This window comes from Protopterus annectens, chromosome 2.part0 (genome assembly GCF_019279795.1).
Source record: "Protopterus annectens isolate FY-2018-M chromosome 2.part0, PAN1.0, whole genome shotgun sequence".
In the NCBI taxonomy this organism is placed as follows: Eukaryota; Metazoa; Chordata; order Ceratodontiformes; family Protopteridae; genus Protopterus; species Protopterus annectens.
Window position 1 is genome coordinate 237,311,515 of NC_056728.1, and position 16,489 is coordinate 237,328,003.

Genomic DNA, 16,489 nt, shown 5'->3' on the forward strand with positions numbered 1-16,489 from the left:
TCTTGGCATCTGCCTGACGTTAGTTCCCAGTGCCTCTATCAAGTAGAGCCACTGGAGTGATCCCCGGGATGAACTTTCTATTTCCCATCCACTCATCAAGATTTCTCTTGAAGAGGGCCAGAGAGGAGCTCTGCTTGACATGTATGGGAAGTTTATCCCAGAGCCTGGGCAGTCACTGGTTATGAACCTGTCCCTCCAGCATGTTCTGCTTGATTGTGGTAATGAGGTTGAGGTCTCTGGAGTGTGTGGTGTGGAGGGATTGGGATTTCTTCATGTAGCATTTCTAACAAAGCTGGGTCAGACATGGCTTTGTAAGTTAAGCAGAGATCATCTCTTAGCAGATGATATGAAACAGGGAATAGCTGGAGTTTTTTGTGCCTGTCCATGCAGGACATGTGTGTATGGCCCAGGATCCTCTTCATGAGGTACTTTTGTGGCCTTTACAGCTGTTGCATGTATCTAGTGAGGTACATGCCAAATGGGACAATATACTCAATGATTGGCCTAATGAGGGAAGGGCAGAGAGAGATGATGACCTCTTAATTCCTGGATGCAAAATCCTTGGTAATGAGATGTGCCACATAGAAGGACTTTCTGACCACAGTGGCAATGTGGTGGTCGAAGGAGAGGTTGCTGTCAACCTGTGTCCCCAGATCTCTTATAACACCTTCAGTGTTCAGCGGGCTCCCATCGATGTGGTAACCAGTTGGAACTGAGTTTTTCCCAAAGGGGAATTTTTGACATTAAGCTTAAGGCCAATGTTTCAACACCAGTCATTGGTCTCAGTGAGGCCTTTCTGTAGGATGCCTACATCACTTGGGGAGTTAATAATGGCTCCCATCTTGCAGTCGTCTGTGTACTTGGTCAGTCAGAGTCCCTCCATGTTGGCCTGGACTTCTGAGAAGTAGATGCCAAACAGGAGAGGACCCAGGACCGATCCCTGTGGGACTCCACTCATGACTGGTCAGCAGTCTGACTTGGAGTCCGCTACTTTCACACTGTGGGTTTTATCTGTGAGCCAATTTGCAACCCACCTGGTGATATAGGGGTTGATGCCTAGTTTGGTGAGTTTTCAATAATTCCTGAGTGGGGAATGGTATCAAAGGCCTTGGCCAGATCGAGGTAGGCTATGTGAACTGCCTTGCCCTCATCCATAGCTCAGGTGACTGACTTAAAGAAGTCAACCAGGTTGAGCAGGAATGATCTACCTTTCACAAAATCAAATTGCATGGGATCTAGAGTTTGGAGATTCCCTATATCCTTGTTAATTAGGTCCATGATGATGTGCTCCATAGCCTTACATATCAGACTTGTCAGGCTAATGGGGTGATAATTCCAAGGGTCTGTAGTAACTCCCCCTTTATGGAGAGGGATGACTGTAGCAGTACGCTATTCAGTAGGGACAAAGCCTGAGGTGAGGCTGTGATTGAACAGAGCACACAGATGTGGTGCCAGTTTACTTTGTAGTTCATGTAGAACACATCCAGGGATATTGTCAGGTCTCATGGAAGCTGTAGTCTTGGCCTTGGACAATGCAGCTTTAACCTGTGCTGCAGTAATGCTGGGTTCATGGCATTCCTCCGGTATTGTGATTGGTCCTTTAGGGGGGTAGAGAGGGGTAAAGTTGGCACTGAATCTGTCAGCCAGTATGTTGGCAACATCTGTTGGCTCAGTATAGGAGGCACCATTGTGCAGTAACTCAGAGCAAACCTGGGTATTGCTGTGGAGATTCTTGATATAACTATAGAAGGCTTTATGGTTGTTTTTAATGTCTGCTGCAATTCTGCTTTCATAGCTGGCTTTAGAGGTTTTGATGAGGGATCTCAACTTTTTGTTGAGGCTAATAAGGGAGTTTTTCCAGTCTTGGGACTTCACCTTTTTCTGCAACAGTTTTTTTCTTCTGTTGTAGAGTTTATTAATGGCAGGGGACCACCAGATTGGCTTCCTTTTTTTTGGAGGAGAGCATCTTGGGTCTGTTGGGTATGGCTAGTTCCATGCATTTATATATGTGTTCGTACAGTGCAATGGTGTATGATTTGGCAGTCATGCATCTATTTTCCATTGACATGGGTGCTGTGACGTTAGCCACCTCTGTTTTTAGGAGCCCAAAGTCAGCTTTGGAGAAGTTTTTCATGGTGGTTACCTTTGTGGGGGTGTGTGGGTGAGATGTGGATTTCCATGGTGATTAGTTTGTGGTCAGATCTAACCAGGGAGGAATTAACTATTGGTGTAGAGCAACAGTTGCCCATGTTAGTAATAACCAGGTCAAGGATACTGCTTCTTCTAGTGGGGTTAAGAATGAGCTGGTCCAGGACACTGGAATTGATGAATTCCAGGAAGCGTTGGGCCAGTGTAATGGTGCATGAGTAGTTTTTCCAGTTGATGGAGGGGTAGTTGAAGTCACCTAGTATGAGAGTGTTGGGCTGGACCCTAATAGTTTCCAGGGTGCTTAGGAATGTGGAGTGAAAGTCTTAGGACATCGTTGGGGACCTATAGCAGGCTACAATCGGAATCACCATCTTACCCAATGTTATTTGTACCTGAAGTACCTCAGATGTGTTATGCTGGGCTACTAGTCTGGATGTGTGCATATCCTTTATGAATATGGAGACACCACCATCTTTGGAACTTTGGTCCATGTTCTGGAGCTGAAAGGTATCGAATGAGTTATAGCCTGGTAGCACAGAGATGCTATCTGCTGCTTTAAACCAGGTCTCCATTACAGCACAAATGTTGATGTTCTCCATTTTGAAGAGTGCTTCGAGCAAGTGCATCTTGAGATTTAGACTTCTAGCTTTGAGCAGCATGACCCTCAGACTGCATTTATTTATAGCTGTTATGGTGGTAATTTGGTCTTTACAACATCACCTAAATAAGGCACTATAGGGGTGGCAAGAGCCTTAGCCAGTATCCAGAAACCAAGGGGTGACAGATGCAGGCCATCTCTGGCAAAGCATTGAAGTCTGTCAATCATGTTAGCCCAAGCAGACAGATACTGGATCCCCTTAGAATGACACTAGAAACTTAGCCAATTGTTGAAGTCAATCATTTTCTGCTTTTACAGCAGTACAATGGTAGGATGCTGCTCAAGGCTAGGGTTATAACTGCCTCGGCCACATGATCCGAGAGTCCCTCCATGTCTCTTTTCATGTAGTCCAGGGAGGTGCATCTCAGGTCTTTCACATCCACATGGACAGTGCCAGAGTCATACTTGTACTTGTCGTGGAGTGACCTGAGTGTGTGTGTTATGTGTCAGATTCTGGCACCTGATTGACAGCTGACTGTTACCTTCTCCTTATTCAACCTAGTGAATGAGACTATGATTAGTGTATTGGTCAAGCTGCTTTGCCTTAGGGGCTTACATTGAGGGGCACACTGTGTAGGTGAACTATGTGTCTTGTGGTTTGTGCTGTGTTCTGGTGGTCGAGTGCATTTCTGCCTTGGAGGTCTCTGCTGTTTGGGTAGATTTCTATTGACAGCCTCCACGAAAGTGGGTGTGTGGTTTGTGTTTTTATGTGAGAGCTGTGATGGTGGGTGTTCTGGAGGGCTATGTGTTGCATGTGGTGTGGTGCAGGTGTTGACCTTCTCCTCTTGACCAGCTATTCCGGTCTTGGCTTGAGAGTGCATGGCTTCCAATTTGGACATATAAGTGCATCTCTCACAAGACTGAGTGATGGGAGGTAAGGGGAGAGGGTTGTCTGTGTACATGAGGCAGTTGCTACACTGCCTCCGAATGCCCAAGTTCACCAGGTTAATAGGAGAAAGCACAGGGAACTGACCTTTAGACATGCCAGGAGGGATGGTCTTTATTACTAAGTACTGGAGCTGTTTCCTTATATATTTCTTTTACAGGAAAAAATGTCACTCAAGGTGTCTGAGTCTGTACAGAGCACTGCCAAACATCTGAGGGGAAACTAATTACGTAGACCCTGAAAATTTAAGGATGAAGTATTTAGGCAGATATTCTGAAGTTAGAAAGAAATCAAGCAGTACTTACTGAAAAACAAAGAATTAGCTTGTCAAGAATGATGAAAAGAGTAGGTTATCAATAATTCATTCTAGACACTGTAGTGAAAGAATTTCTGTCCCTACTATGCTGTCTGTGTGAATTTCTCTGTCATATCAGTATGTGCAAGCACCTTGGTCCATTACGTCTAATCGAATGAAAAATATATTTAATCAGAAATGTCAGGAATGAGAATTAGTGCTGCTTTCATGACCCCTGTGGAAACCAAATATCCAACAAGTAGAGCTCGAATTCAATTTTAATTTATTTGTTAACTGAGAAATTGAACACATCATTCCCTGTCCCTTTTTTGCCCACAACATGGACACTGGTGAAAAAAAAAAAATATATATATATATATATATATATGTGTGTGTGTGTGTGTGTGTGTGTATATATATATATATATATATATATATATATATATATATATATATATATATATATGTATATAGATCACCTACAGAATACCGACAGCCCAAAACACCGTCACCCATATGACCGACGCCTTATGGTCGACACTCACAATATCGACAGCACCAGAACTTCACAAAAAAGGAAAATAAAATTTCCTTTTTTGTGCTAGCAGGGGGTCTACGCTACCCTGAACCCCCCGTGGGGGGCTCCACCCCCCCAAACCTTTCATATACCAACTCCGAGATTGCACTACAGTGCAAGAATGGAAATGTTTCCATTCCGCATTATTGGGAGACAGCGTTTCCCCATTGTCAATATTCTGAACGTTGACCATATGGCATTGGCCATATGGGTGTCGGTGTTGTGAGCTGTCCGCATTCTGTATGGGACCCATATATATATATATATATATATATATATATATATATATATATGTATATATATATATATAATGTTATATATATATATATATATATATATATATTATATATTATATATTGTGTGTGTGTGTGTGTATGTCTGTGGACAAGTTAGTGTAGTGAGTTGATTAGCATGACATTTTTGGTAAGTGGGAAGAAACCTGATTAAGTGGAAAAACCCATGTGGACATCTGTGAGAATGCAGATTCCATAATCAGGGCTGAATCTCAGACCATAACACTGTGAAGTACAGACTTTAACCTTTGAACTGGATAACTATAATGGAGAGGTGACAAATTCTGAAGGTGTTGCATAGTGGAGCATTGGCATTGCAGATCCGACAAACATGAATATTTTGCTTTCAAAGATAGGGATGCAGGGCTGACCACTCTGCCAGACTGATAGCTGTAAATCACAAACTGATACTTCATTCAACAGCTGTTAGTTTGAGGTGCCATTAGGCTCTGCTTCCTGAGGAGTTACAGATCTGTGCAAAGAAAGGACATATCTAGGATGAGCTAGGGAGGGGGATGTGGTAGGATTATAGAAATGTTAGGGAGACTGGGTACAAAAAAAGAGCTAGAGATGTGTACCTTGGTAACATGTTTGGGGAGAGGATGACCAATTGTAGTACCAATGGTTCTTTTTGCATGGGTGGGAGGGGGATTGAAGAATGACACTGCAACTGAGTAGCCCCTTTTGAGGACAGCAGCATGGCATTATGGCCAACTTGTTGTGTAAGTGTAGATGCTACTGCCTATTTGATCCTAGGATGAGAAAAGTTACATCAATAACAATAACGGAGCCTTGAGGTGCAGCATCTCCATTTGCTGAGCCTGATTTGAAATCCTATGACACACAGCAGAGCCCCACATCAGGGAGATGGACACCAAAAGCATCTTCCAACTGAGGTCAGTAACTAAGCCAATCGAAGATAAAAATCTGGCTATGAAGTTAGGTTCAGCCTGCAAGAGAGTGGCCCTGTATTGAGAAAGCTGGAACTTGTAAATTCAAAGAAAAAGTCAGACAATGGGACAACAATATAAAAGGAAGAAAGAAAACTTGAGTAAAAAAGAGTTACCTCAATCTGAGCAATATTACAGGAATCACTGTCTTAATGCTGAAAGAGTTCAAGGTACTGTCTGTACTCACCCATGCGATGAAATGGCTGACTACCAGAGTTTATCTGTCAGGGGTAGAGCCTAGAGGGGTATCAGGAGCTAAAGGGAGATGGAGAAATGCAGTAAACTGTGAATGAGTTGAGTAAAGGACAGTGTCAGGTATGTCAGGCTGAAGAGCACAAGTGTACAGAATACACTCTTAGCTGAGAAAGATTTCAAATGAGTACAGATAAAAAATAAACAGTGATCCACATATCCAGGGATGGTGCATTTTTTTCAAATGTAGAGAAACATCTTGTAGTCACAGTATGGCAATCTCTGAAGGTGGGCTCTTCTTCACTTTCTAAACTACGTGGGCAAATGTTATTAGGCATTCAAGGCAGGAACTGTCTCATACTAGCCTTTTCTCATCCTTCCCTGCATAGTATTTGCTACATAATCCTCTTTCCTGTTTCTTTATTAGACTGATTTTGCAGGCCCCTTCTGACAATCTCTAATCACATGATGCCTTTATTTATTTTTTCCTTAGGGTCATTTACCGGTCCCATTCAGTCTTTCCTTCCATCCATTTGCAATGCTGACTGCACCACATGCTGCTGAACTTGCCAGAAAACAGTGTAAGTACTTAATCTATACTTCAGTCAAGTTGGTAGGTAATTAACACTATTTTCCAATATGTTTATTAACCATGTTAATTTAGTCAGGTAAGGCACAACTGTTTCCTTTCAAGGGTTACCAATAGTATTTATTCAAGTTTGTAGTTGTAGGCTAAAAGAATCAAACCCATTCCTGTGAAGCAAAACTCAGCAGAAGCACATAGCCTTAAATGCCCCTAACATAATTGCAGCCATTCATTTGTACTTAGTTGTAATATGAATTTATTAAAATAATTCCAGGAAAAGCTGATCAAAGTTCTCCTCATAGGATACAATTTAAAAGACCAGGTTTGATTATACTGTTAAAAAAGTTTTCAGTTTTTTTCATTTGTAAGTCATACCTGAAAGAAATAAAACTCAGATACCAAATTACTCTTCTCATTTCATTGTGTGTCAGTCAACTTCATTAAACAGCATTTTAAGGAAAACAGTGAAATGTTAAGGAGTAGCTCATGTTTGTCACACTGTCTCAGTCTGTCATAGCTCCATAACTGACTTTAATGAAAACATAGTAAAGCACTTTCTCCTTAGAGTAGTCAGGACCAGCAGAAGGCAAGAAGCCGAGGTACCAGAACGAGTTAATAAAAGACGTTTTGCGTCCAGCAGTGGTGTTCCTGTTCGTGCTTATGTGTGTTTATTTGGAGTTTTTTTGCCATTTTGATATGTGTGGACCTCATCAAAATTAACAAGAAACGTATAATCTTTCATTAAAAAAAAATTCAACAAATTATGTGGCCAAAAGTCATGTGACAATATCACACTAAAAACATGATTGTCTATAAATATCAAAAAGTAATTAAGGAATTAAGAGGCTTAATACTAAAAGAAGCAAGCAAAAAGGAGAAGCTCCCTGGCAATTAACTGCTTGGGAATAATGTAAGAAATATTCAACAATCACCAAAAATCACAGCAGAAACACTGCAGAGGTGTAGAAGCAGTATAAATGCTTTCCTTTAAGTATATCATATAATGCCAATAGCAAATAATACCTGAGGTGGAACAATATTAGCAGCAGTCCAGAAGAAGCAATGTAAAAAAAAAAAAAAAATGTAAATATTTTGTATTTTATTATGTACTAGAATAAAAGTTATAATTTTGCAGCTCTCAGCTTCAGTACATTGGATATTGATATACTGTCATTAAATCTTGTTGGGGAACCAGAGTCTAAGTTTAGCTGCCTAGTTAGTTCCCTGTATTCAGTCTTGGTTTCCCTAAGACCATCTCTGGTATTAATGGGAACATTATCTAATATAAAAAAACTTAAAACCTGAGGTGTTACATGTAAGGGAATGCTTGTCAATTTACCTCCTTAATGTTCTTTCAGTTTTTCTTGTATAAATATATGCACATGACAAACATTTGGCCACATATATATAGCCAGTTTTTTTGAAGATGTTTTAATTGACTGTAACTTCCTATCCAACACAGATGTCAGGCTGATACATAACTTCTTGCAAATTGTGATGTGCAATAACTACCTGCACTTCCAAGGAATGTTCTACAAACAAATTTGGGTGTGGCAATGAAGGTGGCATGTACCCCCATACATGCTAACATGGTGTTGTGGGTCTGAGATACGACATTCTTAACTCTCCATTTCTACAAAATCCATTGTTTTTTTCGAAGCTAAAAAATAATAGTTAATATGTATTACACACAATAAAATCAAAGATGAACCAGGTATGCAGTGGAGAGAGATAAAGCCTTGGCTAGGATCCAGCTGACCCAAGTTCGGTTAGAGGGTCAGCCACTGTAAAAGTCTTTCAGGAAAGAGAAAGGAATGATGATGTGATGCCTGCTGACCTTTCCCATTGGGGGGGGGGGGGTGCAAGAACAACAGTGGGGGCACATCCAGAACATTATGATACTAGTGCCAACTGGAGATCAATGATAAGAAAAATTGTGATTAACAGAGTAATAGGGAGGGCCACCTGAGCAGCATATTCCTGTAGAAGCATGACATGCTCACTTACAGAATGCCCAGTATCTATGCCCCCACCAGATACAGAGGAGTATGATCAGGTGGCTGATTGTAATGAGTATATTATGTATTTGGGATATGGATGTCAAGAAATTCAGCAAGAGAGAGAAGCTCAAGAGGTGAAGCTTGCCATTCATGTGGAGAACACATAATCCTTTATTACACTTGGAGATCCCATCATAATTCTTTATAGAGCATGGAGATTTAGCCGCTCCATGTACTACAAATAAGTCAAAAATAAGATAAAAAAACATGATGTGTTGTGCCAGCTTTGAAAGCTGGTAAAGCAGTGTAGAAGCGGTTAACATCCTTATGTATTCCCTGTGTAATGAAGCAGTTGTAATTAAAATAGTGGGTGCACTTTAGTAGACAACAGGTGGAAACAGTAGTTGAACTGAAGCTGTGTCATGTCCTGCTGCAGTTTTCTAATTGGCACTGTCTGCTTTTAGTCCAGACACAATGTTAACAGCACCAAGGGAATGCTTAACAATTGTTAAGCACCCGTCTAAGCATTGTTAAGGTGGGACTCACACTATAGCAGTGCCAGATCAGGATGTAATTCAGCCATTTTTATAACGTAATCATGGTTCTCCATGCACTACCATATTCTTATGTTCTCTAGGGAAAGCATTAGTGATGTTGTTGCTTTCCTTTCCTCACTGCCTCCCAGCTTTAATAAGCTGCCTAACTGACCACTAGTTTGCTGAAGGACAGTGGGCTAAATCAGGAAAGTAGAGAAACTGGGGATATTGACAACTCAAGTGAAAAGAGGGATTGATACAAGATGTCTTGCTGCCACAGGGACCATAATGAGGCACCCCTTATCTGGGTGAATAAAAAAATAAATAAATAAAAAACAAATAAATCAAATATATTTCTATCATTTTATTTTTTTTTCTTCTTAACACCACCAGCTGCTACTATCTGCCTCCCATTTGTCAGCTCCTGATATTCCTGACATTGTATCTCTCCATGCACTGGCAGTACTCCAGCGTGATCCATGCTGAGAAAACTCCCTTCTTGGACAGGCTTACACATGGAAGGGCCCATTGTCTCTCTCTATGGGTTCTAAGGTGTATGAGCTGCCGTGCACTTCCAAATGGGAAGGGCCATGCAAGAAGCCATCATACCTCTAGGCTGGTTAAACAGGAAGATGTACTGATGAAGGGTGGTGAGCCTGAAAGCTTTACTCATTAAATTTTGGCGTTTAAGTGTGTTCTTGGAGATATTTAAACAGGAAGATACACATTCCTCCACATCCAGATGACCAAAGACAAAGTCCCATAACATATCCTAGCAAACAAGCTACAGGTCACCCTTTTATGTCCCATGAAATGCATAGCTCATACCTAGACCTATTGGAGACACTCACCATTCAACCAAATACTATACTCATGGGGGACTTTAATTCTTTCCCTATAAACTGGCAATCTTCCATGACCTTAAATTTGCAGGCATTGATATTCCTAAATTTAGTAAACACAAACACCCTGGACCAGTTAATACACATGGCTACTAGAGAAGTATTGGACCTGGTGCTCACAAATATGGGAGGATGCTGCATCCCATTTTGTGTCTTCTCTGGTAAGATCAGACCACAAAACAGTCTCTTTTAAAGTAAGAATCAAATATGTAACCTCACCAAACCCTGTAACAGTTAAAAACCTCTCTAAGGCAAACTATCTTCTATTAAGTAATAACCAGTCAAAATTTCAAAAGTCCTTCCAAACTCAGATAATACAGCAGCCTATGTGGAATTTTTCACAAAAGCTCTGTACAACTATGTTAACAAATGCGTACAGGCTGCTGTGCCTACCTGAAGTAAGCCCAAATCTAACCCCAAAACAAACTACCTTGGTAGAATCCAAAATTAAACAGGTTGTACAACAAAAGAAAAAAATTCATAGCTAAAATTAGGAAGTGTAACACCAAAAAAGATAAAGACTCTCTCATCAAACTGAATAGACAACATCTAGGTCCAAAGAGGTCATCATCCCACTGTACTCCGCCCTCATCAGATCAGTCAGAGTACAATGAATCCTCAGGGGTTCCTTACAAAAAGATTACAAAGCATAACAAACCTGCCTTATGCAGAGCACCTTAAAGTGGTTTCCCTCTACTCAGTCTCCTATAGATTGCTGAGGGGTGATCTATGTCTGGCTTACAAGGCATCCACAAACCCCACACTTATGAATCTCCTACATATTTGTAAGCCAAAGAGTATCAGAAATACAAGGTCTAGGGATTTGAATTTTCTCTGTGACTTAAACAGAGCATGCTGGAGAGACAGATATGTGTTCCAGAGACTGGCTCTCCCATGTAACAGGCTTCACATCCATGTGAAGCTGAATTTGTCTATTACCCAGTTTAAGCACAACCTAGACTAGTGGATGGGAATAGGAAATTTACACCGGGCCTGGCAGCTATGTCTTTTATGGTTAGAGGTAGCTTATAAATGCCTGGCTCTCAGTGTGCTAGTCTGAAACAGGACATCATTATTCTTTCAGGAAAACATGGCTAGGCTTAGAACCCCGGTTATTAGCCTAGTAACAATCTATGAATCTAAAAGAGGACTAATTAAGTCCAACAAAAGAAATTTTGAGGTAAAGGTATTGTGACAACATGCCCTTCTTTATCCTGTGCCAGTGATTAAGGAGCCTCAATCCTCATCACTGACACCGTTGAGAGGCAGTCGCTAAACACAAGAATAATGGATTTACACAGTATTTCATATGCTGCTCTCTGCATCCAATACAACTTCCCCGAAGAGCACACAGGGAGCCCGCTCTTCTGGGACTAAACTCTCTGTCTCTCCAGATCCCAGACAAGACCTACTTTGGAGCACTGTATCCGAGTTCCAAGTATCTGGCACACTCACATGAATATCTGATTTTCCACACACACACACACACACACACACACACACACACACACACACACACACACACACACACACACACACACACACACCGGGGAAAGGCTAACACAGATTCACCAGCTCTGTTCCCTCTCTCCAGATTACAGGGTAGATGCCACCAGCCAAATACTCTAAGGCTCTTACAAGGGGTAACCAATTATACTGTGTCAAATTAATACTGATATGAATGGTAGACTGTGGCCACAATGACACTGAAATAAGCACAGGTACTCTCAAAATATTAAACGTATTCATTAAAAGACTATCCACAATGAAAAGGTATAAAAAATATTTAATAATGATTAATAAAAATAGAAAACAGGAAAATACTTAATATTTACTTACAATAAACATCAGAATTTTCAGACACAGTCAATATAATATAACACAGTCAGATAGCATCTCACATGCAGAAAAAAGAAATGATACTAAACTAAGCTCATGGTACTTTTCCTAACTAAACTAAAGAGAAACAATCCCTAGTTAACTCACTTAGTATCACAAGGCAAGATGTACTGTTGAGATGCTCACTTCTACAAGGCAAGATGAGATACTCCACACACTAACTGAGCTGTATAACTAACAACTGAACTGTGATAACTGGCATAGATCTTTTAAATCAGGTTCCAAAGAAAAATAAAAACAAACAACAAACTGCTGCTGCCAGAGTACCGTCCTTCAGCTGGTTATGGAATGACATCACTTTTAGTCACCTGACTCTGGCACAATACACATTCAGAACTCTGTTAAGATTCTGTTGCAGCATTTCTAACATAAGCAACTTTTGCAAATACATTTTTATACAAGTATCTGTACAAATCAATATAACAGTCAAATGATATGAGATTATTTACAAAACTTCAGCCAGGCATATGCCACACATGCACGGTCTTACGTCTCCTGGTAGAGCTGGCAATACCTCACAACATCACAGATAGCATCCCAGTGTGAGGACAACCATAAGGCTTTCTTTAGCTATGTCCAAAGCCTCAAAGATAAACTAAGCCATGTTCATAGAACTGGCAGATAAAGCAAATCATCTGGCTGACAAATTCAGCTCCAACTTTATCCCTTCTTAACCCCATCTGCTCCTCAGGAAATAACATCTAATAAAATCCCTCCAACTATCAGTAGGGAGCAGGTCTTAGATGTGCTCTTGAAGGCCAAGAATACAGTTTCAGTGGTCCCTGATAGTATCCCAGGATGCTTCCTAAATAGCCTGAAATATGACCTATCAGGGCCACTACTCAACAGCTTCCACACAGGTTTCCTGTCATGTGGATGGAGGACTGCAACAGTCATCTTTCTGCACAATGGCAAACCATCAGCAGATCATTAGTCTGACTAGTCTTATATGCAGAGCTATGGAAAGAATGATCATGGAAAAGATTAACAATGATATAAGAAGCCTTCAGATACTAGACCCAACCCAGTTTGGTTTTGTGAAAAGCAAGTAATTTCTACTGAACCTAGAGGACTTCTTTGAGAAGGTCATCAAGGCAATGGATGAGAGCAACATGGTGCATGCTGCCTAGCTTGACCAAGCTAAGGTATTAGATAGAATAACCCAGGAGGACATTATAAAAAAACTCATGGAATTAGGCATAAAACCCCTATGTACCTTGCTGGTTCACAGACAGGACCTAGGAAGTTAGGATTGGAGAAACAACCTCCACAAGAGGCTGGTCAGCATTGGAGTCCAAGGGCTCCGTACTGTGTCTGTTCCTCTTTGGCATCTGTTTTTCAGAAATCAAGACCGATGTCAAGGGCCTCTAGCTTTCCAAATTTGCAGATGATTGCAAGATAGTAGCAATCATAGAAACCTCCCAAGATAGTAACATTTTACAGGAAAGTCTAACACAGACAAATGACTGGTTCCAAAGCCACAGCGCAATACTCAATGTCAAGAAATGCATAGTAGTCAGCCACCCAGGGAAACTACCTCAATGATAAAACATCCGTAAAAGTAGACAGTAGTCAGGATTTTGGGGACTCATGCAAATAATAACCTGGATTTCCACAAACTTGTGTTAAAGGTTGTAAGAAAATCATTCTGTGTCACTCACCTTATAAGTAAAGCCATGGCATCTAGGTCCAGGGAAGTCATCATGCCACTGTAATCAGCCATGATCAAACCTATCATTGAGTATTATGCCCCCTTCTGCATGTCCCTGACCAGGCACATGCAACAACTGGAATGTCCGCAGAGGCTCCTCACAAAAAGAATACAGGGTATAAACACAACGTCCTATGCAGATCACTTCAAAGTGCAATCTCTATACTTTGTTGCCTGAAGACTGCTAAGAGGCAGTGTATGCTTGACAAAAAAGACATTTCTGGATCCTCCTCTGATGGACCTTTTGCATATCTGCAAAACAAACTGCACCAGAACTACTAGATCTAATGATTTAAACTTTGCTTCTAATTTGAATAGGTCATGTTGGAGGGACAGGTACATATCTCAGAGAATCTCCATACTTTGGAATAGGCTTCCCATCCATGTAAAGCAGAGCTCTTTCATAACCCTATTCAAGTGCAACCTGGACCAGTGGATGGAAAATCGGAAATTCACCCCTGGTCTGAAACCTGTGTGTCTGATGGATAGTGGCAGCCATTAAATCATGGTCTAACTAACATACACCCCTTAAAATAACTTCTAAGGTGTAATAAAATTGTGGGATACATTTGGGTTGCATGGCTAGGCATATAAAGGACCAGTGGTAGTTAGCCTGGTATAAAGCTATGAAATTATGAACCATGTTGCAGCTTTACAGCAGGCTTTTCTCTTTAAGCCCTACCTACTTACACTTACATACTGGGGTATGCAATGGCATTGTGAGGGGAAATTTCCCATCCTCTGTGACAACATATGCATTAAAATCCTGCCCCTCTATGCTGGAGCAACAGATTACTGGCACTATAATCTCTCATGCCTGTGCCTTGACCATGTGTACCCCTGCACTCCTTTTCTCATGGGAGAGATACGCATGCTTTACTTTATCATCTAATTATCCTCATGGCAGTTCCAGCAGATATCTGAGCTGCTTAATGAACTCAGGCCACCTAGGTAAAAGTCAGTTAACAATGGAACTTTTCATATTAACAATTATTTTTTGTATCAAACAAAAAAAAAACATAACCAGTCGACACTGCAGTAAAACCATATATAAAACTTTAATATAAACAAAAATACAGGTCAGGATTTGTGCTTTCATGACCTAACCAGTCTCTTCTTCAGATCAAAAAACACTCAAAAAAGCAGCTATTAAATAAAATAAGCTGTAGGCTCAAGCAATTTTAGGAGTCTGAGATATTCCCAGAAAATATGCAACCAGTATCTCAGTTCTCCTGTTTTATATTTCCAGCCACTTCCATTAGCATTAGGAAACAATCTGTAGCATACAGATGTAGACATCACCATGCACACATGGAAACCTTAACAGACTTTGTAGCATAAGGATATGCAGAACTTAATAGATTTAGGAGCGTATTTTGGCATTGGTCAAGATTTCCTAGTTCACTGAAAATTCAGAATTCTACCCTAGGACATTCTCATTGTATCTACGAAGACGTATTTATACTCACAGAAATTATTGTATGTCTGTCTGCTTGGGTACCTACTCATCTGTTTTTCGGCTTTTGTTTTAACAATCCAGCTAAGAGAGGTATCTTATTCCTTCCTTTATGAGACCATTTTGATTGTTCACCTCTAGTGTTAAAACACAATGTTTCTGCACATCCTGCTGCATTAACTGAATTTAATGCTCCTGCCACCCGTTGATATCACTGGCACACCATCCCAGTGCTGATGTGGTACCTTAATGAGCTATTCTTCAATCTCCAGTGTCTAAATGCATTCTGATTTTGATTATTCTTGGGTTAGCCCCAACAGGAATCATACATAGCAAAAAAAGTTTATAGGCCTTTCCTTAAAACTAAGTCTTAATCTGAGGTAATTGGTTTTTAACTATAAAATTATTCAGCATTCTGTTGAACTTTTTATACCACAAACTGAACATATCAAACTATTCTCTTCTAGTGTATCCCCCCTGAAGTGCACCCAAAGAGACACAGATAATGCAAATTTTATTGGGTTTACCTACAAACATTTGACAATACCGTTTTAGGTTTACCATCTGATAAAAATATGATTTTGGAAATGGTTAGTTGAAAAACCTGTAGAAACAGAAAAAAATCTCTTTTGCACAGGCCCCCCCCACATCCCCCCAAATTATATATACGCACTCCAAGGTCACAACACAGGGAGAAAAGGTGAAAAAAAACCCCCGAAAAGCATACTGCCAGCTCACATAATACATTACTCAGAGTTGAAACTCATTATGATGAAACACCCTCACACTGAAGACTCATGATGGTGGAGTCAGCGATGACTTGTAGATATACATTTTAATTGTATTACCTGGGTGTGTTGAGAAAAATCAGGAATTCTAAAACCACCCATTTCTTGTGGGAGAAATAGATTGGCCTATGCAACCCAACAAAAATTCAAAATCCATTGTTTAACTCCAGCTAAAAATACTCCAGGTGGTTGACTTAGAAAAGCTTGCCTTACAACCAACATTTACAAAAGTACTAACATTTGTAATGCCTAAATTTTCTGCACAGCATCTAAGTGCAATGGTTTTCATGCTATAAAAAACCTGTCTCAGCTTTTTAATGAAAACCTCATATATCTCTTTCATTGACTGAGCCATATTCCACATATTTAAACTTAGTATGGGCTTTCTCTTTGTAGAGCCTCTTAAAAAGTATTATTAATTAATATAACTTGCGTTTACTACTATTTGTCTTGTAACCTGTGTTCTTTCTGAATCACTTTTGAAACACTGACATAAGAACCTCTATGGGTATAAAAGGCTTACATCTTCCACAAACATAGATTTCTTATGCTGTGTATCTTTCCAATTTTATTTCTGTAAATAGACAGTTGGACCCATTGTGCCAATGAGAC

At 40.3% G+C, this 16,489-nt stretch overlaps 1 protein-coding gene across 3 annotated transcripts in view; it reads left to right on the forward strand.

Moving 5' to 3' along the window:
- The window catches only part of CCHR2.PART0H2orf80 (chromosome chr2.part0 C2orf80 homolog), a 438,540-nt gene that overhangs the window by 329,917 nt on the left and 92,134 nt on the right, over nt 1-16,489 (forward strand). For all 3 annotated transcript variants that reach the window (XM_044060703.1, XM_044060704.1, XM_044060706.1), the window contains one exon: nt 6,493-6,580. In XM_044060703.1, coding sequence (XP_043916638.1) covers nt 6,493-6,580 — 88 coding nt within the window. The remainder of the gene's footprint in view (nt 1-6,492; nt 6,581-16,489) is intronic.